Source organism: Acinonyx jubatus, chromosome F2 (assembly GCF_027475565.1).
Source record: "Acinonyx jubatus isolate Ajub_Pintada_27869175 chromosome F2, VMU_Ajub_asm_v1.0, whole genome shotgun sequence".
In the NCBI taxonomy this organism is placed as follows: Eukaryota; Metazoa; Chordata; class Mammalia; order Carnivora; family Felidae; genus Acinonyx; species Acinonyx jubatus.
This window is the reverse complement of record NC_069394.1, coordinates 33,293,192-33,317,733: the sequence shown is the minus strand read 5'-3', so window position 1 is coordinate 33,317,733 and position 24,542 is coordinate 33,293,192. Positions and strand designations below refer to the sequence as shown.

The window sequence follows — 24,542 nt, the reverse complement described above, 5'->3', positions numbered from 1 at the left end:
CGCGTCGGGCTCTGTGCTGAGAGCTCGGAGTCTGGAGCCTGCTTCAGATTCTGTGTCTCCCTCTCTCTGACCCTCCCCCGTTCATGCTCTTTCTCTCTGTCTCAAAAGTAAATAAACGTTAAAAAAAATTTAAAAAAAAAAAGGATATCACATGGCTGAAGTCAGGTGTTGGCTGTGCTGAGTTATTGTCTGGAGGCTCTAGGGGAAAACCGCTTTCGGAGACATTCAAGTTGTTGGCCAAATCCAGTTCCTTGCAGTTGTAGGCCGAGGTCTTGGTGTTCTTGCTGCCTCACAGCAGGTGGAGGCTGCTCACAGGTTCTTTCCACACGATCCCCTCCATCTTGAACCAAAAAGGTGCACTGAATCCTTCGTGTTTCAGATCTCTTGCTGACTCTTCTGAAATTAGCCAAAGAAAGCACTCTGCTTTTAAAAAGGTTCATGTGGGTGTGTTAGGCCCACTCAGATAATTTCCCTATCTTTTTTTTTTTTAATTCTTTGTAATGTTTATTTATTTTTGAGAGAGACAGAGACAGAGTGTGAACTGTCTGGGGAGGGGCAGAGAGAAGAGGGAGACACAGAATCGGAAGCAGTCTCCAGGCTCCGAACTGTCAGCACAGAGCCCGACACAGGGCTTGAACTCACAGACCGCGAGATCATGACCTGAGCGGAAGTCACATGCTTAACCAACTGAGCCACTCAGGCGCCCCTAATCTCCTTATCTTTACATCAACTGATTAGTAACCTTAATTACATCTGCAAAGTCCATTTTGCTGTATAAAGTAACATAATCATGGGTCCATCTTAGAGTTCTGGCTACTACACTGACTTCATGTAGACACCAAATCCTCTGTTATCCAGATTCAGTTTTTAGGTTGGCTGACATGACAAAGCTTTTGGAGCATTAAATGTGAATCACCGTGATCAATCGTATTTAGGCTAAATTACTTTTATTGTGAATGTGATGCAAAGGATTTGTAATACTGAAAAATACATTTACTTTTTAAATAAGTCTATTGTGTATCAGACATAAAGAGCTATTACAAACGCTCAGTGTATTGCATAGAATTCTTTGATTCCATCAGATGACAATAAGTCGCAGTATCTCCTTAATGTATGCTGTTAATCATGCTCTTGGTCATAGACTAATGACACAAACTCATAGACTTTATAGCTAAAAGAGAGCAGAGATAATCTGTCACCCCTGCCCCCATTCCTTGCCATTTTCATAAATGAGGGACCAGAGACTCAGGGAACATGACTCAGAGAAAACCACAGAGTCAGCTAGTTAGTGGTAGAGATTGGCCTAGAAAACATGTTTTCTGATTCCCTACCTGGTAGTCGTAGTAACGACAGCACCATTAATTGAAGATTTTCCGTGTGTCAAGCACTTTCCTAAGCACTTTAAATGTATTATTTTTCTTATTTTCACAAAAATCCTATGAGGTAGGCGTTATTGTCTCTGCCATTAGACAGGTTGAGAAAACTGAGTCAGAGGGAGTAAGTAACTCGCTCGATGTCACCCAGCTTGTATGTGCTTAGGTGGGGGTTCAAAGAGAACCAGTCTGACCCCAGGGCCTGACCCCTTGAGCGTGCCCCACTCTTTCCACCTCACCAGCTGCTTCTAACAGGGCCTTCCATGCAGGCTACCCATTGGCTGTATTCTGATAACAAATCAGCAAAAAGCAGAGAATCGGGAGTCAGGGAACTGTGTATAAACTTTAGTTCTGTCACCTTGTGTAAGCTGCCAGGGCCCATGGACGCTGTGTCTGTAAAATGGGGACTGTTAGAGTTGTTCTACAGAGAATGCAGGTAAAAAGCAGTCTGTAAACATGAGGATCACACTCTCATTGTATTGTTCTTTGACAAATGGTCGCTGGTCCTCATCAACCTGTAATAGCAGGTTTTCAAGTTACTCTTATTGTGGTGGAGACCGATATCAAAAGGCTGTGTGTCCTGTAGGAATCTCATTTCCTTTGAAAGTCGTGTACCTGTACATATCCTCATTCCACGTTTCCAGCTTCACTGAAGGGGTACGTCTCACTTGGAGGTGATATATCTTACGGATGCCACACGGAGAGGCCAGGATCCTAGCCCTTGGCTGGGCTCTTGAACAACAGCCTGGCACCTTCCGTGACTCCAGTTCACCCCTGGACAGAATTGTATGACTTTTAGGTGTAGCCATTTGGGGATCATTGTCAAATGGTCATAAATATTAAATGTATGAGTACCAAGAGTCTCTTCCTCATCCCTACTCTTTTTTAAAAAACATTTTCCCTTTTTTGTGGATATGTGCATTTTTGCTCTACTATTTGAAAGCAAGTTTCAGACAGAACATTTCAGGTCTAAATACTTCCTCATATGTCTATAATGATAAGGAAATTTTTGTAATACATGCCATTATTACTAGGAAAATTAACTATTTTCCTATCCTGTCTAATATCCAATTCATGTTCAGATTTTCCCTATTTGTCCTTAAATTGCTTTTAGAATGTTTTGCTTTTAGTATTTCTTGTTTTATTTTTTCCCAAAAAGAAGTCAAAATATACTCATAGCATTTAATGGTTATATCTCTGTGATATTTTAAAATCTGGACCAATTCCCTGACCTTGTTAGTTTGTTTATTTTAATGATTTAACTTTTTTTTCCCCCACGATACTAACTTTTTAAAGAGACTAAGCCAATTCTCTTGAACAAAACCCCATGTTCTGGGTTTGTCTAATTTTTTTTTTATTGTATCATTTATCTTTTACCCTATCCTTTGTGTTTTTGAAAGCTATAAATTGGTTCCAAAGACCTGATTAGAAACAGGTTGTGTATTTTTGTCTGGAATAACTCGATAGGTGGTACGAGGTACTAGGTATGTTATATCAGGAGGTACATTATGATTGTCCCACTATGAGCGCTACTAAGTTTGATCACTTAATTAGGATGGTGATACATGTCTGGTTTCCCAGTTTTAAAGTACGTGTTTACCTTTCACAAGTAGAACTAAACTATGAAATGATTTTGGGTGGGGGCGCTAATGCGAATATCCTTTCATCTAATGCTGTTAGCATCCATTGATGTGCTTTATCTGAATCATTTATTGCTTTGGAGGTTGCAAATTGGTCATGTAAAATTTTTATCAGTCCTTTTATATTTATTAACTAACATGTCTTTGTAAAGAAGAGACTTCCCTCATCAGTAAGAAGGGATGCTTTAGAATGTCTCATAGTTCATATCAGTACAACATGTTTACCATCGATTTTCTAAAACATCAGCCTTGGATTACGGAACTGAGTTGTAGATCGGTCATAGTTGATATGTGATATAAACTTTTTAGAGCATTTTGATTTACATTAAGATTGAAAGTGGAGAATAGGTGAAGTTGAAAGCAGTGTTTCAAAATGGTGAGCAAATATTCTAAGAGGCGTGGTGAGAGAAATTTCAAGAAGTTACAGTCAATATCAGCAAATGTTTATCGATCTAAAATGAAATTATAATAGAGGCGCTAAAAGAGCTTATCGTCCCCCAAAATCTAATGGTATGCATGGTCAGTGTAGACATATATTTAGTTCCGACAAGAAATAAATTAATACAAATAGTTTGGACCGTCACCCTGTTGCCCCACCTTTGGTAACCTCTCCACTACACATTCCTACCACTGGTCTTCAATATGCTTTGGTTATTTGTGCCATCCCTTAACTGCCCATGGTCATCCCTTTCTTCATGCCTTTGTCCATGCCCTTCCCTTGGCCCCAAACACTTCCTTCTTGCCTCTTAGGTCCCAGTGTGCCCGTCTCTCAAGCCCAGCTAAAATCCCACTCTGTCTGTGAAGCTCCTTCCTCCCTGACCTCTCCAAATCACTAGCACACTCTGTCACATCTGAGGCCCCTGACTCAGTTTCCTGTTTGGTCTTCCAATTGGCCGCTCTAAGTAAGTCTCATATTCAAGCTGTTGAAGATGCCTGAGGACATGACTACCCATGACTCCAAATTAGAAAGCTCTTTTCAGCTGGTATTACTGGGGAGGGGGGGGGGGTTGTGTTCCCTTTGAGAGTCTCTGAAAGTTACCAACAGATGGGAAACTATATCAGAGAGGCTGTCTCCCTTATTTGGCTTTCTTTGCCCTCTACTATCGATCATTCTACGAAATCAGGTTTTTGTATGAAAGTGGAGGCTGGAATTGAGGTTAACCCATGACCTATTCTTTGGAAATAAAGTCAAGCCCTAATCTTTTCACTATGATCAAAAGAAAGGAAAGGGAAAAAAAAAAGACAGGTGTAAGTCAACCTTGCCTTTAAATACTACAGATGAAAACAAAGCTTATTTTGTTTTCCTTAGGTTGAAACTTTATGTTCCTCTTGTTACTGATTTGAACACTGCTTTAGATGGAAACAAAACAACAGTATTTTTTTAGTGGCAGTATTTTGTGCTTCTTGAAGACTTTTTAGAATACCTTCATCCCACTCAACCAGACACTGTTTCAAATACCTTTTTTCTCTGTCGCCTTAATGAGAGCACTTTGTGTTTTACGCAGTTCTTTCCACCTGAGGACCTTCACCACGTTGGCTGCTTATGATTTGCTACCAGATGGTGGTGGCACAACTGTCATGTCTCTTGTCTTCTGTCTGTGCAGAAGCCGGCGGTAAAAAGCTCCGGAGCACCGTCCAGCGAAGTACAGAGACGGGCCTGGCTGTGGAAATGAGGAACTGGATGACTCGGCAGGCGAGCCGAGAATCTACGGACGGCAGCATGAACAGCTATAGCTCAGAAGGAAAGTGAGTGAGGCCAGCGTGACGCGCGTCTCTTCCTTGCCTTTGCCTGAGACCATCTTCTGTCTCACTCTCTGCCCTTTCCCAGAAGCTAACGCACACACTCCACAGCGCCACGTTCACGTTCCTGGCTGATTTGCTGTGAGGAGGACTTCTTTTTTGTTCACCTGCCACTGAGAAATATGACCCATGTGGCTTTTTATATCAAAGGAGATAGGTTTGGGGACAAAGTGTCTTGCTTTAACAGCGAGACGCTAAAATGTGACTGTCACAACACAGGCACATGAAAGTTTGCCCTCGCTTGACATAATATGGAGAAGGAATAAGACAGAATAAGCCCTCGTGCCACACCACATGAGCAATGCTAATTTTTAAAATCTTGGCTCTTATTACTAAAAATTATAGAACGCTGGATACATAACTTAGTTCCACGAAGTAACAAGCAGTTCAGACCGATGTAACGCCACAAAGTAAGCTGGTGAGCCTCTCCTTTATGTAGTTAGCATATAGCTTTTCCTTGAATCAGCTGTATCTGAGATATTTTTAAAGCATTTGTCAAGATTGTGTAGCCCTGTCACCGACAAATTGATGATAATTAGCAACTGCGGATCCAGAGATGGGTGTGTTAAAGGACACCACTAGAGGAAGGTGGCGTTTGCTGACTCCACTCTGTCATCACCACGGAGCATCAGATGTTCAGACAACATGCGTGTAGCCAGTTCACAGACATGTTACCATAGGAGCTGCTGGCCGATTATCGATGATATGCCACAGGGAACGTTTGTGTAGCAAGATCATATAAAATACAAGAGATGTGTATGGTCTCCATACCTTTTTAAATAAGGTTATATGGGATACTTATAGAAACATCAAAATATTTGGATTAACTGTATTGGGAATTAAGGCTGGCAGCAGAAATAGATTTGATATTCATCAAGGAAGTCTTAGATGGAGAATGAAGTGGAAAATGTGCATTGCAGAGTGCTGTGATAGATACTGTTAGGGACACAAAAATATCCAGACTGGGGCCTCTGGCGCCCCAGCTGTTTATATAATATTGGGAAAATGGGATGAAGACTCATAAACTCATTCAATAAATATTTTCATGCCTTCCAGTGCTCTAGGCACTGTGCTGAGTAAGGGATATAATTCATACAAGGGAGCCAAAATCAGTCATTAAGACCATGGGCTTTAGAACCACCTAGGCTTAAGTTCTCATCTGTTTCTTGGTACTGTAGAAACTTGGGCAAGTTTTTCTCAGTTTCGTTTGAATTAACTGAGCTTAACAAGTATTCATTAAGTGCTTACAATATTCCAGACATGGTTCTAGGTGCTGGAGATACAGAATAAAATAAAACGAGAAACAAACCCTACCCTCACCAAATTTACAGTCAATAGATAAGATGCACAAAAAATAAGCAAAGTTGTTAAAATGTATATATATATATGGAAAATTAGTAAAGCATATAGTAGATTAGATAGTGTAAGTGCTAAGGAGAAGAAAGAAAGGAAGAGAGACGACAGAGGGTAAGCGTAGGTTTTTTGTAAGGTAGACAGGGAAAAGGACATATTTGAGTAAAGATTTGAAGGATATGGATATTTGAGGGAAGAACATTGCAGGCTGAAGCAGTGCTGAGGCCCTGAGGCAGCATTCGCCTGGCATCAGCAGTGGGAAGGACAGCGCGGCAGACTAAGGGCAGGAGTAGTAACAGACTAGGAATTAAGACAGTGGGGGCAGGGTGGACAGCTCAGATGGTCTTTATATATCGTTGTGAGGACTTTGCTCTTACCCTGAGAGGGATTACAAACCAGTAGAGGATTTGAGCAGAGTCCTGATATCATCTGACTTTCATTTTAACAGATCACTCTGATTGCCATGGAGGTGGAAAGTAAATTTGGCCACAGAGAGACCATTCCGAAGGCTGTTCAGTAACACCAACGATAGAAAATATTGGCTTAGACCACAGTGGTATCATTAGTGAGGACAGATTCTGGATGTATTTTGACAGGAGAGCCAATAAGAGTTAATTGATATATTTGATGTAAGTGATGAGAGAAAGGGGGTGTATTCGTTTGCTAGGGCTGCCCTAACAAAATACCAAAGATTGGATAATTTAAACAACAGAAATTCATTTTCTTATAGTTCTGGAGGCTAGAAGTCCAAGGTCAAGGTGTTATCAGGTTTGGTTTCTCCTGAGGCCTCTCTCCTTGACTTGCAGATGGCCTCCTCCTCAGCATGTGCTTACATGGTATTTCTTCTATGCATGCATACCCCTGATGTCTCTTCTTATTATTCTTCTCCTTCTTTTTAATGTTTTTATTTATTTACTTATTTGGAGAGAGAGAGTAAGTACAGGCAGGGGAAGAACAGAGAGAGAGGGAGAGAGAGAATCCTAAGCAGGCTTTGTACTGTCAGCACAAAGCTCGATGTGGGGCTTGAACCCACGAACCACGAGATCATGACCTGAGCCACGATCAAGAGTCAGACGTTTAACCTGATGAGTGCCCCTGATGTCTCTTCGTCTTATAAGGAGTTGACTCTAATGCTATCTTCAATTTCTTTTTTCTTGTTCTCTCTTGAAACTCTATTCAGTTTTTCCTTGCTCTCTTGCTTGCTTTATTTTTCTCCATTCTACTTCTTCTTACATGGATACCAGCCATATTAGATTAGGGCCCTGCCCTCATGACCTCATTTAACCTTAATTACCTCTTTAAGGGCCCAGTCTCCAACTATGTCTTACTGAGGGTTAAGGGTCCAACATATGCATTGGTTGGGGGTGGGGGGTGGGGGGGGGGCACAGCTCAGTCCATAACAAAAAGGAAAGACTTACCCCAAGCTGGGCAATTGAAAGAATGAACTTGCTATTTAAGATGAGTATTCCCTAAGGGGTGCCTGGGTGGCTCAGTCCGTTAAGCTTCAGGCTTCAGCTCAGGGAATGATTTCATGGTTTGTGAGTTCAAGTCCCATATCAGGCTTTCTGCTGTCAGTCTGTCAGTGCAGAGCCTGCTTCACATCTTCTGTCCCCCTCTCTGTCTGCCCCTCCCCAGCTCACACATGCATGTGCTCTCTCTCTCAAAAACAAATAAAAACATTAAAAAAATAAAAGATGAGAATCTCCTGAGAAGAAGAGAATTTGGCTTTTTGTTTGGGACAAATTAAGTATCAGTTGTCTATTAGACATCCAAGCAGATCTGTAGACAGCGCAGATCAAATGCATGTCTGTGGTCCTAGCTGGAGATGTCAATCTAGGCCATATCAGCATAGATAGCATTTAAAACCATGAAACTTCATGAGATTACCAAGGCGATTGGGGCATGCAGAAAAAAATAAGTCAAAGGATGGAGCTCCCAATATTTCATGGTAAGACCAGTGAAGGAGACTGAAGCAGAGTGGCCAAAGGGGAAAATCAGAGGACTAGAGGATCTGGGAAGCAAAGTGGACAAAATGTTTCAAGGAAGAGGGAGGGCTTGATTGTGCCAGATGACGCTAATGTGTTACATTAGACAAGTACTAACAATTGGGCTTACCACTGTGGCCCTTAGGTCACCTTGGTCAGAGAAATTTTGGTAGAGTGGAGAAAAATAAAGCAAGCAAGAGAGCAAGGAAAAACTGAATAGAGTTTCAAGAAAGAACAAGAAAAAAGAAATTGAAGATAGCAATAGAGTCAACTCCCCCAAGGAGTTTTGAGTAGAGAAATGGGGTGGTAGGTAGCAGCAGAATAAGTGGAGTGAGGAAAGGGATTTTTTTTGAGAGAGAGAGAGAGAAAGCATGAGTGAGTGAGGGGCAGAGGGAGAAAGAGAGAGAGAGAGTGGAGTGCAGAGCATAGAGTGGGACTCGAACTCATCTGAAGTGGGACTTGAGCTCACGTGATGTGGGGCCCGAACTCACAAACTGTGAGATCATGACCTGAGCCAAAGTTGGATGCTTAACCGACTGAGCCACCCAAGTGCCCCTTTTTTTCTCTTTCTTTTTCTTCTTCTTCTTCTTCTTCTTCTTCTTCTTCTTCTTCTTCTTTTTGAAAGGGATTTTTTTTTAAGGTAGAAGATTTTTTTTTTTTTAAGGTGGAAGAATAACAATATGTTCGTGTACTGATGGGAATGATCTGGAAGTTTCATCTATAAAACAGGTTAGATATTAAAATCGATCTCCTAGTAGCTAAGAGGATTCAATACAACAATGCCTGTTGTGGAGTAAGTGCTCAGCAGGTGCTCGGTGTTACTGCTAGAAATCACAGTCCATGCCCTCTAGACAAGGAAGAGAAAGACACACAGACAGCAGCCTGCAGTCCAGTGTGACAGGTGCTTCTGGTGACACACATGGGCCGCTACAGAAGAAGAAAGGAAGAGCCATGGGAGGTGGATCTGGGTGTTGGGATCCAATTAATATAAGTAGGAAAATAGTGGCAGTAACAGAAGGGGGCAAGAGGGAAACCCGAGCTGCCTGAGAATAAATGGGTTGAGGGTTTAATCTCATGTGTTCTTTTGCTTTTAGTCTGATCTTCCCTGGCGTCCGCCTGGCCTCCGATAGCCAATTCAGTGATTTTCTGGATGGCCTTGGCCCTGCCCAGCTAGTGGGGCGTCAGACTCTGGCTACACCTGCAATGGGTAAGAATTTCTGTCTTGTGATTTTATTGATTCTCTTCTGGATTATTGAAAAGTACATTCTCTGATTTCATAGAGTCTTGAACAGTATTGTCAACAGGAATAAGTATTTTTATTTTACCAATAAAAATTTTTAACCAATTTTTCCACTTCATTTAAATATGCTTTTTAAAGTAAGATAATATCGGGGCACCTGAGTGGCTCAGTCAGTTAAGCATCCAACTTCGGCTCAGGTCATGATCTCACAGTTCGTGAGTTTGAGCCCGCGTTGGGCTCTGGGCTGACAGCTCAGAGCCTGGAACCCACTTCAGATTCTGTGTCTCCATCTGTCTGCACCTCCGCTGCTTGCCCTCTGTCTCTCACATTGTCTCAAAAATAAATAAACATTAAAAAATAGAAAATAAAAAAACAAAGTAAGATATCATTGATACATTTTTAAATATAGTTGAATTTTGGAAACTATATGGGAAATGACGGAATGATCTAAAACCAAGGTCTTTGGACACAAGCATTTTTCTTACTGCATTTGTACACTAAGGCCTGTCTGTTTCTTCCCCATATGCCATTAGGTGACATTCAGGTAGGAATGATGGACAAAAAGGGACAATTGGAGGTGGAAATCATTCGGGCTCGTGGCCTTGTTGTAAAACCAGGTTCCAAGACACTGCCAGGTAATAAAAGAAGACATGCTTCTATTATTTGCAATCCATTGCTTTTCAATTCAGAGACTTTGTTTTTGATTAGACGCTGAAAACCTGTTTTTCAGATAATTAAGGATACTAGTAATAAGGGAGTCTGTTATCTGTACTAGTCTGTGTGTTGATCCTAAGTGAGCGTTCAATTAGAGTGGTCTGGTAGGGCTAATATAAGTTGTTAAATAAGTACATATGTAGTAGAAACCATTGCAAAATAAAAACTACCACACTTAGATAATTTATTTTGTACAACATGTACATAAGAAGTTCTTTTTCTGATTAGCTGATATTTTGTGTTATTCTTTACTTTCTCTGGAGCTTCAAAATTCTCCTTAGGAATTCTTAAAGTCCTGAAATTAGAATAAAAACAGATACAGGTTGCCAAAGTAGCAAAAGCCTTTGTATATAGGACATTCTAATTAGAAAACTTTTACTTTCTGTATTGTACAAAGAAAGAGAGGCACCATTGTCAGTTTTTATTGTGCCGTCACGTATCTCATACTGAAATGTCATCATCTAAGGTGCTTGGGGCCGTGAAAAATGACACAGACTCCAGAGACATCGTGCAGAGATGTACGGAATGTGAGATCTGTTATGTAGAACAATTAGTAAAGATTCCGAAACTGGGTTTGTCACCTCAGCACCTCCACTGATTGAACTGTAATTTTGAATTTCTTGACTTTCCTTCCTATCCTTCCAGAAATTCTAAATTATAATGTGTATTACCTATTGTACAACCTTGCAGGAGCGATTAAGTCAATTGTGTTTATAAAAGTCTTGGAGCTAGTCAACCCACTCTGCTATAAAGAATACCATAATTTGTACGTGCACGAAAATGCTTTTATTTATTTTTTTTATTTTTTATAATTTTTTAAAAATTTTTTAAATGTTTATTTTTGACAGAGAGAGAGAGAGAGACAGAGACAGAGAGAGAATGAGCAGGGGAGGGGCAGAGAGAGACAGACAGACAGACAGACAGACAAACAGAATCCAAAGCAGGCTCCAGGCTCTGAGCTGTCAGCACAGAGTCTGATGTGGGGCTCGAACTCACAGACCGTGAGATCATGACCTGAGCCGAAGTTGGACGCTCAACCTACTGAGCCACCCAGGCGCCCCTGAAAATGCTTTTATGAAGAGTCAGACACATCTCAAGCCATGGAATTCATAATTAGTTGAGTCTTCCCAGCTAACGTGAACATATTACATCAAGCCCCACCGCTATCTTGTACCCACACCACCATCAATAAATAAATCTTTTGGGGCATCTGGGTGGCTCAGTCGGTTGTGTCAGACTTCGGCTCAGGTCATGATCTTATGGTCCGTGAGTTCAGCCCCGCGTCGGGCTCTGTGCTGACAGCTCAGAGCCTGGTGCCTGCTTCAGATTCTGTGTGTGTCTCTCTCTCTGCCCCTCCCCTGTTCATGCTCTGTCTCTCTCTGTCGAAAATAAACAAACATTAACCAAAAAATAAAAACAAACAAACAAACCCCTTGGAATAATAAATGATTTTTATTTATAAAATTTATATTATATTATTATATAAACTATAGTATTTATATTATAATTTATTTCTAAAACAATATATAGCTTCTAGCACGTTTAGTTAGATTTAAGTCCTGACAGATGAAAGACTGAACAAGACATCTCTCCTGAATATTGTTAGGGACTAGAAGCAGTTCACCTTATTTAATACAGTGTTTAAATCTATGTAACCACTTGATGGTATAATAGTAACAACTCAGAGTAGCCTCTGAGTTAATATTGCCTAAAACTACTTGAATGGCAGTTTTATAATAAATAAATAAACAAACAAACACCTATTCTTTATCTAATGATTTTGACACAGTGTGGAAAGACTGGTGACTTTTGATTGCTGGCTCTTTCAGCCTAAAGTAAAGCTGTTGTAGATGTCACGTGCAAGTTGAGTATTTCATAACCATGGCTCATCGCTCCGCTCTATGTTTTCTTTCTCAAGCACCATATGTAAAGGTGTATCTGTTAGATAATGGAGTCTGCATAGCCAAAAAGAAAACAAAGGTGGCAAGAAAAACGCTGGAACCCCTTTACCAGCAGCTATTATCTTTTGAAGAAAGTCCCCAAGGGAAGGTTTTACAGGTATTTACTGAATTGTTTATCCCCTACATAAGAAAGTATTTTCATGGAGTCAAACCTTGCACCCCCGTATCTTCTTATTGCATTCTTTTCGGTTGCCCACACTCGAAATTCTTGGAAGCGTCCCAACAGTGGTTGGTGCTATAAAGCCACAGATGCTGTTGTTTCTTTCACAGTGAACTAGAGACTTGCAAAGCCCCATCATACACAGACTCCGATCTCCCTGGACTGCTTATGATCGTAACACTCGAGTACACTTGTCCTCATGTACCTTTGGGTTCTAGTAGTTAAAAACAACTATCCCAGCAATTAAAATACAACTCTTTAACTTAGCGTTTGATATCCACACAGTAACTCAATGTATTTTAGTTTACAGTTTTCACGTACATAATTATACTGACATTACTCTCCTTTGTATTTTGCCAACAGATCATTGTCTGGGGAGATTATGGCCGCATGGATCACAAATCCTTTATGGGAGTGGCCCAGATACTTTTAGATGAACTGGAGCTATCCAATATGGTGATTGGATGGTTCAAACTTTTCCCTCCTTCCTCCCTAGTAGATCCAACCTTGGCCCCTCTGACAAGAAGAGCTTCCCAATCATCTCTGGAAAGTTCAACCGGACCTTCTTACTCTCGTTCATAGCAGCTGTAAAACTGTTGTCATAGCAACCAGCGTTACAAAAAAATTAAAAAAAATCACAGGTCGCAAACCCTGGTAACACTGCATGCTTAATGTTGTGTCTTCTGAGCCTGTTTCTAGGGATACAAAGCGATCCTGTGTTCTCAGAGGAAGTTGCACACATTGTGCCCTAAAGATGGCCCTCAGGTGAAAGAGCAGTTATGAAGAACTATCAGGTTTGGAGTTCAATAACACTCGAGTTTTGGTCCAATCTGAAGCCATGGATTAATCTCAAAGAATCAGTCAGTTTCATGCAACAAAAGCCCTTTTCAATGGCACCTTTATATTTTTATCGTTCCTTTTTCTTCATTTCTCTGACCCCAAAGCCCTGTTACGCCACAGAAATGGAGCTATACAGTCATTAAGCCATGTTACAGGTCAAGGAGTGAAGTCCTAGGAAGCATCAGGTGAAAAGCAAGAGACCAAAGAAGTGGTCCGGGACAGACGTCAGCCCTCCTCTGGAGTGTGACCAGCAGCGGCCAGTCCTGCGTGAACAGTGGCAGACTCAGAGCTCCAGCGGGCACGCCATTCACTAATGCCACGATGTGTTGGACTCTGAAAAACAAAATTCTGTGGCTACACTGTACTGAATGAAATTAAACTTTTTTTGCATGGACACAGATTAGCTGAATACTTAAATTATTTTCTTGGGGCTGCAACTTGCAAAAAAAAAAAAAAAGAATAAAAATCAGCCATTTTCAACAATTTATATTATTTTTAAAAGTAAATTTCACTATTGCATGGTTTTAAAAAGGGGAGAGAACGCAACAGGGTGGTACAAAGAGACACCATGTTTATTCTTTAAACTGATCATAGTCTGTGTTTTGGCAGACATTACAAATGAGAATACTTTCTAGAAGATACTTAAAATTCTCTTTATGTGACAAATAAGCATAATATATTCAATTTATTTCCATGTTAAATATACAAATCTTATGAAGTTCAATATGTGCAAATTGTTCGCATCTTTCTTCCTCTTCTCTGTCTTACTTTTCCTCTTCGCTCTTTTAATCTTTTGTTTTCTTTCTCCCTACCAGAGTGATTATGCTAAAAGATTACAAGTTTTTGACCTGATACTCCTTACACCCCATGTTTGATTCAGAGCTATAGATGCTTCTGAATTTATGAATTTCTCAAGGGGGGGAAAAAAAAACTAAGAGCTTTCTTTATTTCAAGCATGTTGAAAAGGATTTTGCAACATGACTTGGGAGTACATTAAAGTAAGTCAGCATGTATTTGATAAAGAAGATATTTGAACTTTTGCAATTCATTGTACAGTGCATGGTACTTTTATTTTCACCTTCAAAGTTCAGTTTACAGGAAAACCCTACAATCATGTGGCCATTGTAATGTCTAATAAATTTGTTTTTAGCACCAGCATTATTCATACAGGGGTTAAAGTATTATTTCTAGAAGGTCTTAGGTTTTGTTTTTTAATTAATTAAAGCAATTTCTTTAGCCAATTTCCATTTACTATGTGAATAGAAACACTGCTAAAAATTTGGAGCCTGAAACACGGGGCTGTTTATTAATTCATTTTTCTGTAGTAAAATACAATTTTTCACAAATTATATTTCTAAAGAAATATAGTAAACATAAATATGCAACAAATAATTTTAAAGCTCCAATTTTTAGGTGACTCAAAGAAAGTCATTCTGCCTGTTAATAGTTCTTTCATGCCATCACCAAAAGTCTACACCACAAATCCCCTAGGTCAAACCCCTGCCTTTGGTTTTACAGACAGTTATTACCATTGGGTGGTGCTGCAAGGTTGAATTTCTCTTAAGTTTCCCTATTGAGAGGAGAAGTCACTGGTTAATGTAACAAACCACCCACACTTTCTGTTTCTTTATGTACACTTTGATAATGCATTCTTACAGGTCGATTTCAATTTCTTACAGTAACTTTTGAAATCCACATACATACCAGTTAAGGCCATGCACAAAAATTGCTTTCTTCTTCTTCTTCTTTTTTTTTTTTTTTTTTTCCCTTTCTAAATTCCATGCTGACCATTAAAAACTATCATGCTTGATATGGTGCAAAAGTTAAAATGAGTATCACTAAAAATGCCTTCTCTTTATGTGGTGCAATATGAAATACACCGAGACTGTGTCTTGACATTCTGAGATCTACGATGGACCCAGGTAAAGTTGTTAAAAGAACGAATAAAACTTTATGGAAATAATTTAGACACTTGTGTACCAGCAGCAATTGATTTAATAGACCTATAGTGTCTATACTCTCCCGTAGAATAAACGTTTACCATTTTCCTGATACTAAGATGCAGTCACATAATCTTTTGTGCATATTCCTATATAAATTATTTCTAATTTTAATAAGAAGGACATGACTGTATGGGATATTTGTACATACTTGTCATTATGCAGTATTTATTTAAAAGTTGGTGTATTTTTTTTTTTTTTTAATTTTCACATGTCTGCACCTCGACTTGTGGTTTAGTCATGTAAATAGCACTATTCCAGTGACCATTGCTGCCCTGTACATAGTATGTTTTCAAAGTAAAGGGAATTCCAGTTGGGAAAAAAAAAAAAAAAAGGGCAGATTAGTCCTGTAATGAACACCAACTAATGTAAATCAAATTCATTCTGGTGATGGTATTTAACACTTTAAATAAAACATTTTCTTTACAGACGTTGTATGCACGGCTTTCTCTGGCTTCCCTTCTCCCCATCCCCAAGCGTGGTGCAGCTTTCCCTGAACTCATGCATCATTTCAAGACAACAAAATAATTTTATTTTCCTTCTCCGTGCCAGAAACAGATTGCTGGTCTTAGCAAATAGCCCTCAGTAGAGCATGTTTCCAAAGAGCCAAAGGATTTCTGCTCCCATCATTAAAAAGTTGCTGCTTTAAAAAAAACAAACAAAACATTGTTATTCTATGGTGGGGGAAAGGTGGTTGTTCCAGACTGAAGTGCTTTCTGGTTAAATGACTCAGCAGCTCACAGAGTCTGTGAGTAAACTGAGATTTCTGGAGTCAGCGTCACCTCCACGGATGGCAGAGTCCTGAAGAATCACAAGAGGCCATCTGCCATTCCTTGGGTGAAGGTGAGAAGAGTGACAGGGGCTTTACCCAGCCGTGTCAGTTCAGCTTTGTGGGGGTGAGGGGAGTGGTGCATTTTCAGCAGGGGAGACGCCGGTGGTAATGGGACGTGTAACAACCTGTCCAGAGACTGGCTTCTATGGTGTGGCTCTGGAGGCAAGGGTTTCTGCGAATCCTCCCAGGGCAGTTCCTTAAACTGGAAGAAAAAAACCCCGGCAGAGTTCTCTCGGAAGGCCCCCCACCCTGCCGCCCGGCTCTAAATTTAAAAGCTGGCTTAATTAGTTAAAAATTCAAACCTAGTTTTCTCTCCATTCTTGGAAATAGCCATCTCTTCCCTTTCCAAGGACTCCATTCGAGCTCAGTCCCCCATGCCTATCCCAGGTTATTTGTCATTACTCAATGTCCACCTCCTAGTCTAAAGAGCTATTTCCTTGCTACTCACATACTCCTATTATACCAACCCCCTTGCCTTTCTTGCATGCCCTCTCTTGAAAAGCCCTTCTGCTTTCTCAGAAATGATCCATGCTAGCCCCTCCCTACAGCTCAACTCCCTGCTCAGGACTGAGCTCCTCTTTAGCGGTTCTGACTAAACCCGAACAACGTGGCTGCCATTGACGTCAGCACCTTCACTTTCCCGGGAACATGTGATCAAAGCTCCACAGTCAGCTTGGGTTTTTTTTCTGGTTCCTGGCTCTGCCGCTTGCTTAATGTTCAGCCTTGACCATGTCATTTATATTCTCTGAGTCTCACTACCCCAAACTGCAAAATGACAATAGTAAACTTACCAGCTCATTGGGTCCTCATAGGGATTGAATAAAACGATGTATATGGAACACGGCACCATGAGTGGTATAAAGTAAGTGTTCCCAAATGCTATTATGAGTATAATTGATCAGAATACCATTTCACTCTTTGCTGGTCTCACTGAAGGTACAAGTCCTCTTAAGAAAACAAATTGTTTTGGGGCACCTGGGTGGCTCAGTCAGTTGAGTGTCTGACTTCAGCTCAGGTCATGATCTCACGGTTCATGGGTTTGAGACCCACGTCAGGCTCTGTGCAGACAGCTCAGAGCCTGGAGTCTGCTTCGGATTCCGTGTGTCTCCCTCTCTCGTTCTACTCCTCCCCCACTCATGCTCTGTCTCCCTCCCTCTCTATCTCAAAAATAAATAAACATTAAAAAAAAATAGTTTTCTCTGGACATTCAGGGCCAAACTGAGGGATCACCTGCTGGATTGGGGGGTAGCTCTGCTGAGCTCCTTACAGACCACGTCTGATCTTCCCTGAAGAAGAAATGTACCCCCAGTGCATTCAGCTACCATCAGGGTTGCATAAAAGACCCCAGCGAGAAATCTCAGGCAGCAAGGCAGCTCAGGGCCTTGTCAGAAGGTACAGCTAGTCAAACAGAGTTGGGCAGACATCCAAAAGACAAGACCTTAAAAATACCCTGGGAGAGTTCACTGGCTAGCTCTCTGTCCTGGAGAGTCAGTGATGGGACAGGAAGTCCCAGCCCCTGGAAGATAACATAACATGGGAGCAGGGTGACCTCAGAATCCTCATAGATCCTTGGGTTCCTTATCGTGCAGCCTCTTTGGTTGTTTCCTAGGCAAGAAATAGGTCAGACTTTTCTCTGCTTTTCACCTGCAGGGTCTGGGCTCCCCTCTGTCATGGGTCTGGCTGGGCTGCTGGGGACAACAGACTTTTGGGGTGGCCACCCAAGATCAATGAGGGCCCCCACAGACTACATTGGGTGATATGCTGGGGTACCCAAACCCTGACTGCTGATGACTTGGGCCCTATCTGAGAGTAATGAACAGCATGTGTTAGGCAAGGGCAAGAAACTATGTGTTAGGGAGCCGTGAGCCTTCCTTAGCGCATTTCAAGCTCTTGCTGGGGAAACTTTGGAAATTGTGAGAAAAAGTATGCATTGCCTAGTTCATTCTTGATTTATTATAGCCAAGAACTTTGTGGGCTAACAGGCAAAACCAAAAAAAAAAAAAAAAAAAAAAAAAAATCAATGCCTCGGTGGTAAGGGGGAGCAGCAGGATAGGGGGTGGACTCATCCTAAATATTCTGAGTTCTGATGAGTGCTGGGCACTCAAAGTTGACAGTCTAGTCAACCTCAAGGTACAAACTTAGTGCCTGAAGACTTACGGAAATAATGCCAGACTCACAAAACCAAAAATCTAGTTCTTTGGGCTTTCTCAGAAGAAGTGACAGGGTACAACAGGGCCTCAAGTCTTAAAATTATCTGAGAGACAGGCACTTCAGATACCCAGGAATCATTTCTCTTCCAAATGGACTGGTCCTCCGTCTCTAGATACTAACAGGCCCATCTTTTCTGTCTTCTATCTTTTCTATTGTCACAATAAATCATCTTTCTAGTCCCAGGTGTAAATACTGTGACCCTTCACTCCAAGCTGAACCTCAAACCCTATCACGCATTTTTCATGGTATGGAAGAGGAAATGGGCGTGGGAAGGGAAAGAGGGAAAGAAGAGTATAGAAAAGGAGGGGACCGAGAGAGAAAAACGCCCCAAAACAATTTAGCCCTTAACTAGCTTTGGTCTGTTTTCCCTGTCTGGAATGTAGTTCGTTTTCTGACCCCTAGCTGGAGCGGGGCAGGTGAATGGGTGAATGTGAATGAGCACCAGAGACAAAATGGAAACAGAAATAAACCCTTGGAGGCTTCCTTTAATGATATAGTTACATCCAGAGTCTTCCTGGGGAGCTGAGTACACCTTGAATGTGAAGGAGAAAGGTCGTGGCTTTTAAGAGGACACTCAGAGAGGAGACAGCCACCCTTCTGGGCAGGAGTTCAGTTTGAGGGACACAAACCGCACACACAGAGAGCAGGACCACAACGGCACCATGATGGAAAGGTCTCCCTCTTGGAACACAATAAGCAGCAGCGGGAGCACCTTGCAGTCGCTGCAAGAGGTCTGTTATCCTTCCTCTCTGCCTGTAGCATGAGATTATCAGAGCACTAGTCTGCCCAGCCAGAGGTCTTTTTCCTATCTGCGGGCTGGGCAGTTTATCAGCTGGATTTCAAACACAGCATTGTGCACTTATGGAACAGGTTCTCGGGACAGGGAACAGAGTAGGGCTCAGGGGTCCGAGGAATGTGAAGCCAGGTCCCAGCAAGGAGCAGTGCCCGTGGGAGACTGCCGATTGCAAGAACTTTTCAGGTCCCGGTATCCCAGGGCTCAAACACTACCCATTGCCACCTGCTCTTGTCTCCACTGTATAGCTGGTCTTCTTAATAATGACAACCCCAAAGAATACACTGCAGGGCAGTATATTCTCTATATTTTATTTTTTAAATATGGTTTTATATATTTTTTTAAAAAATTCTGTACCTGCACTAATAACGCCATGGTGAATAAGACCTCATCCCAGACTGCAAAAGGACCTCTCTGAATATGACCAAAGTGTATTCTTCTGTACCTAAAATATGTCTGTTGCTAGATAAGATACGCACTCGACGGGAACAAAGAGGAAGATTTGGTTAATTTTCTTCAGAAAGTTTGCCTGAAGGAAGTGAGCTTTTCTGTTTATTGTTGACTTACTGTGTGTCAGTTTACTCATCTGCCGCAAAGGCAAGTAATGGCCACTTCAAAGGGCTGTTGGGAGTTAAAATGACAAAAGAAATGACCACTTCCAACACAGCCCAGGATACAATAAGTACGCAACCAAAGTTATTTCTTGTATTAACCAGGAACTGCGTTCAGCACAGGATAACAGAGTCTCCAGTGAAAGTAGCTTATTTTTTCTTCAAGGTTGCTTCCTGGTTAGAAGATGGTAGCTGTGGCTCCTGCCATCACGTCTACGGTTCTAAGAGAGAAAAAAGAGGAAGAAGGAATAGCGAAGGGCATCAGTCAGGTGGCGAAAGGAAACAGCTTGAACGCTTGTCAAGAAGTTCTGCCCAAGACTTCAAGGCTTGGGGAGGCAGGGAATGCTCAATATTCAACCCTTAGGTATTGTGGTAGCTGTAGGATTTTTGTAGATGCTCTACCATATTGAGAAAGTTCCCTTTTAGTCTCAATTTGCTGAGAGTTTTTGTCACGAAGGGCTGGTACATTTTGTCAAATGCCTTTTCTCCTTCTACTGAGATGTTTGTATTGTTTTTCACCCACACACTGTTACTATATGAATTACCCTGATTGATTTTGCAATGGTAAGCCCTTCAAAAATTTGGAAGGAAACCCAACTTGATCGTGATGTATTATTTTCTTTATATATTGCTGGAGTTGATTTATTATTTTGTTAAGGATTCTTGCATCTGTGTCCAGATACTGGTCTTTAATTTTCTTTCTTTGTGATACTCGTCAGGCTGTTATCTGGGAGATGATGGCCTCGTGAAAAAAATTAGTCAGCAAGTGTTTCCTCCTTTATTTTCTGAATAAATCTGTGTAAAACTGCATTATTTCTTTCATAAATATTTGGCAGAATTCACCAGTGAAACCATGTAGGCCTGGAATTTTCTTTGTGGGAAAGATTTGACTATCAGTTAAATTTGTTTAATAAATAAAAAGCTACTAGAATATCTTTCAGTTTGGGCTATGATTTCTAAGGAATCTGTTGACTTTATGTAAGTTGCCAAATGTTATTGTTATGAAGGTATTTACAATATTTTTTATCATCCTTTAAATGTTTGTAGCATTTAAAATCATGAGCCCTCCTCTCTTACTCTTGGTATTGATAATTTTCTCTTTTTCTTAATCAGACATACTAGGGGCTTATCAATTTTGTTTCTCTTTCCGACATACCACCTTTTGGCTTTGTTATATTTCCATATTCTTTGTTCTCTGTTTCACTGATTCCTGCTCTTCATTTCCTACTTTCTAATAACTTTGAATTTGATTTGTTCTTATTCTGGTTTCTTAAAGTAGAAGCCTAGATCATTGATTTTAAATCTTTCTTCTTCTCTAATATCCTTATAGTTATACATATCCTTTTACACTGTACTGTGGCTTCATCCCTCACTGTCACTTAGGTAAAATGTTTTATCACACTTGGTGATTGCTATCTGCATCTGTACATCTTGCACTAATTCCAAATATTCGGGAATGTTCTCAGTATCTTATTATTGATTTTTAAAAAAAATTTTTTTTAACGTTTATTTATTTTTGAGACAGAGACAGAGCATGAGCAGGGGAGAGGCAGAGAGAGAGGGAGACACAGAATCCGAAGCAGGCTCCAGGCTCCGAGCTGTCAGCACAGAGCCCGATGCGGGGCTGGAACTCACAGACCATGAGATCATGGCCTGAGCTGAAGTAGGACGCCCACTGACTGAGCCACCCAGGTGCCCCTTATTATTGATTTCTAACATAATTCTAATATGGCCAGAAAACAGACTCTAAGATATTGATCTTTTGATATCTATGGGGACATATTTTTTTGTCTAGCTTTTGCTTATCTTGGCAAACATTCCCAGTGCAATGGAAAACAACGTGCTTTCTGCAGGTGTTGGGTGTGGTGTTAGGGGTCTGCAAATATTAATCAGGTCAAGTTGGTTGATATTATGGCTAAATCTCCATCAGTTACTGAGAGAGGTAATAAAATCTGCAGTTTCTTGTAGGTGTGTCGATTTTCCCCTTTGATTCTCTCAGGTTTTTTTTTTTTTTTCCCTCCTGTATTCTGAACCTCTGTTACTAATTGCATAACATGCATGATTGTTATGTCTTCCTGATGAATTAAACCGTTTATTACTACGCACTACCCTTTTATCACTGCTAATATTCCTTGTCTGCAATTTTACTTTGTGCTGGAATATTCATGCCAGCCTTCTTACTCTTACTGCTTCCATCTTTCTACTCCCAACCTGTCCCTGCTGATTTATTTAAATTGTGTTTCTGTCTCCTCCGGGCAGCTTTCGCTTTATAGTCTATTCTGATTGCTTCTTCCTTTTGCTTGGAAGGTTTAATTCATTTACATTTAGTGGCACTATTAATATGGCTGGGTTTAAGCATAGCATCTTGGTATTTACTTCCAAGTTATCCCATCCTATTTATCTTTTCTTTTCCTGTCTTTTGAATTAATGTGTTTTTTCATATTCCATTTTAATTCCTCTATTTCCTCTGCATTGATATTTTTATGGCTGCTTCTAGATAGATGACAAATGAATTCTTCACTTACAACAGTCCACTTAGAGTTAATATTTCACGAGTGCACACAAAATATAAGAACCTTCCAACAGCAAAATTCTATTGATCTCGCCTATCCTTTTCACTCTTGTTATTTGTCTATGTGAGTCATGAAACACTGCAATGCAATGTCTTATTTTTGCTTTAAATAATCAGTTGTCTTTCAAGCAAATTAACGGTAGGAAAAAGATACTCTTTTATATTTTTCAAATAACATTTCCTATTTTTTAAAAGTTTATTCATTTATTATTTCTCAAAGAGAGAGAGAGAGAGAGCATGTGCGTGAGCACAAGTGGGAGAGGGGCAGAGAGACAGATGGAGACACAGAATCTGAAGAAGCCTCCAGGCTCTGAACTGTCAGCACTGAGCCAGACGCGGGGCTCGAACTCACAAACAGCAAGATCCTGACCTGACTTGAGCCGAAGTTGGATGCTGAGCTGACTGAGCCACCCAGGTGCCCCAATATTTACTATTTCTGATTTTCTCACTCTGTCCTGTAGATTCAACTTTCTGCCTAGTGTTCTTTCTTCTTAGCCTGGAGGCTTCCCTTAGCATTTCTTATCACGCAGGTCTACTGTCAACAAATTCTCTAGGCTTTTGTTATTCTGAAAATAGCTTTATTTCACCTTAACTTTTGAAGTATATTTTTTACTGAATAAAGCATTCTGTTGCTCAGTGTCTTTCCTTCTGTTGCAGAACTTCAAAGTTGTCATCTCACTGTTGTCAGACTCCATCCTTTATGATGAAAAGTCAGTCATAATTCATCCTTTTCTCTCCCTCTTTGTGGTTTCGTTTTCAAAAAAAAAATACGGCTGCTTTCAAGATTTCTCTCTTCACATTTGGTTTTCAGCAATTTGACTACATTTTCCTAGGTGTGCTTCTCTTTGTATTGAAATTATGGTTAAGTTACTGGTGGATTCTTTGGGTCCGCCAGGACCAGCCTGCCAGGAACCTGCCAGGCTGGTTCCATTCTTTGTTAGGGCAGGTCTGGTTCTGTTTTGAACTTAGCATTGGAGCACGGCCCTCATTCCTAAGGCCTGGTCTTTCCCAAGTCACAACTGAAAGTGTAAAGTTTTTGGGAGTTGTCTCTACTCTGTCTGGTCTAGAATTCCAACATCTTCTAACATTAGAACGATAAGAATTAGAATTATCCCTGCAGCCCCAAATAATGGGGGATCAGAAGCATGATTAAACAGAGGAAGTAATTGGTAGGCAGATTTTTTAAAAGTAGGCGTGTAAGACTATAATTGTATCATAATCATGGTATAGTATTAAAGCTCTGCCAGGATGTTTTGAAAAAATTTTGAATTCAGAACCATCTTTCAGCTCCAGACTGCCTGAGGTCCTGCCATATTTTAGTTCTCCCCTTCTTAGATGTCCAAGGGATTCTCCTAATCTCTCTTTTTTTTTAATTTTTTTAACATTTATTTATTTTTGAGAGAGAGACAGAGCATGAGTGGGGGAGGGGCAGAGAGAGAGGGAGACACAGAATCCGAATCGGGCTCCAGGCTCTGAGCTGTCAGCACAGAGCCTGAGGTGGGGCTTGAACTCACGAACAGCAAGATCGTGACCTGAGCCAAAGTCAGACACTTAACCGACTGAGCTACTCAGAGGCCCGTCTCCTAATCTGTTTATGTGATTTTGGCATTAATCCCACTCCCCCTACTTAAGCTACTTTGAGTGGGTCTCTGTTTATTTAATCAAAAGGACAAGGTAAAACTGTAATTGTATCTCTCATGCAGAAGAATTTTGGTAAGCTATGACAACAATCCCTTCATCAAATCTGAGCCTTCTGTCACTGGAGGAAGAGACCTAATATATTAAGAACAGATGAGCAACCCAGAGCCCAGAGATATTTTCTGGCCATCCTGGGAATTTCTCAGTTCTCCTGACTTTAGTCAGATGATATAAAACAGTGGTTCTTAAATGAGCATGTGCATCAGAATCACCAGGAAGGCCTTGTTGAGTATTCAGGGCCCATTGCTACTGTTTCTGGTTTGGCAGGTCTAAGAAAGGACTTAAGAAGTTGCATTTCTAACAAGTGCCCAGGTGATGCTGCTGGGCACTACAGATTAAGAACTACTGATACGGAGACCTCTCAGAGCAAGTTTACATTTGTGTTTGTTTCCTATGTGCAGAGAGTCACCAGCCCCCTGTCACTCATTACTTTATAACATGATGTCATCCATATTCCCAGGATGAGATGGGTAGGGGTGGTAGCTGAAATCTAAGAGCAAAGAGAGTATTATAAAGGAGTCATTTCGGGGCCCCTGGGTGGCTCAATCGGTGGAGCATCCGATTTTAATTCACGTCATGATCTCGTGGTTCATGGGTTCAAGCCCCACATCAGTCTATGTGCTGACAGCTCTGAGCCTGGAGCCTGCTTCAGATTCTGTCTCTCCCTGTCTCTCTGCCCCTACCCACTTGTGCTCTAGCTCTCTCTGTATTTCTCTCTCTTTCTCAAAAATAAATACACATTTTTAAAAAGTAAAAAAG

At 40.9% G+C, this 24,542-nt stretch overlaps 1 protein-coding gene across 50 annotated transcripts in view; it reads left to right on the top strand.

Moving 5' to 3' along the window:
* RIMS2 (regulating synaptic membrane exocytosis 2) overlaps nucleotides 1–15,494 on the top strand; it is a 601,125-nt gene extending 585,631 nt beyond the window's left edge. For all 50 annotated transcript variants that reach the window (XM_053208502.1, XM_027064049.2, XM_027064046.2 and 47 more), the window contains 5 exons: nucleotides 4,618–4,759; nucleotides 9,246–9,358; nucleotides 9,925–10,026; nucleotides 12,024–12,163; nucleotides 12,590–15,494. In XM_053208502.1, coding sequence (XP_053064477.1) covers nucleotides 4,618–4,759; nucleotides 9,246–9,358; nucleotides 9,925–10,026; nucleotides 12,024–12,163; nucleotides 12,590–12,808 — 716 coding nt within the window. In that variant the 3' untranslated portion in view covers nucleotides 12,809–15,494. The remainder of the gene's footprint in view (nucleotides 1–4,617; nucleotides 4,760–9,245; nucleotides 9,359–9,924; nucleotides 10,027–12,023; nucleotides 12,164–12,589) is intronic.
* The last annotated feature ends 9,048 nt before the right edge of the window (nucleotides 15,495–24,542 follow it).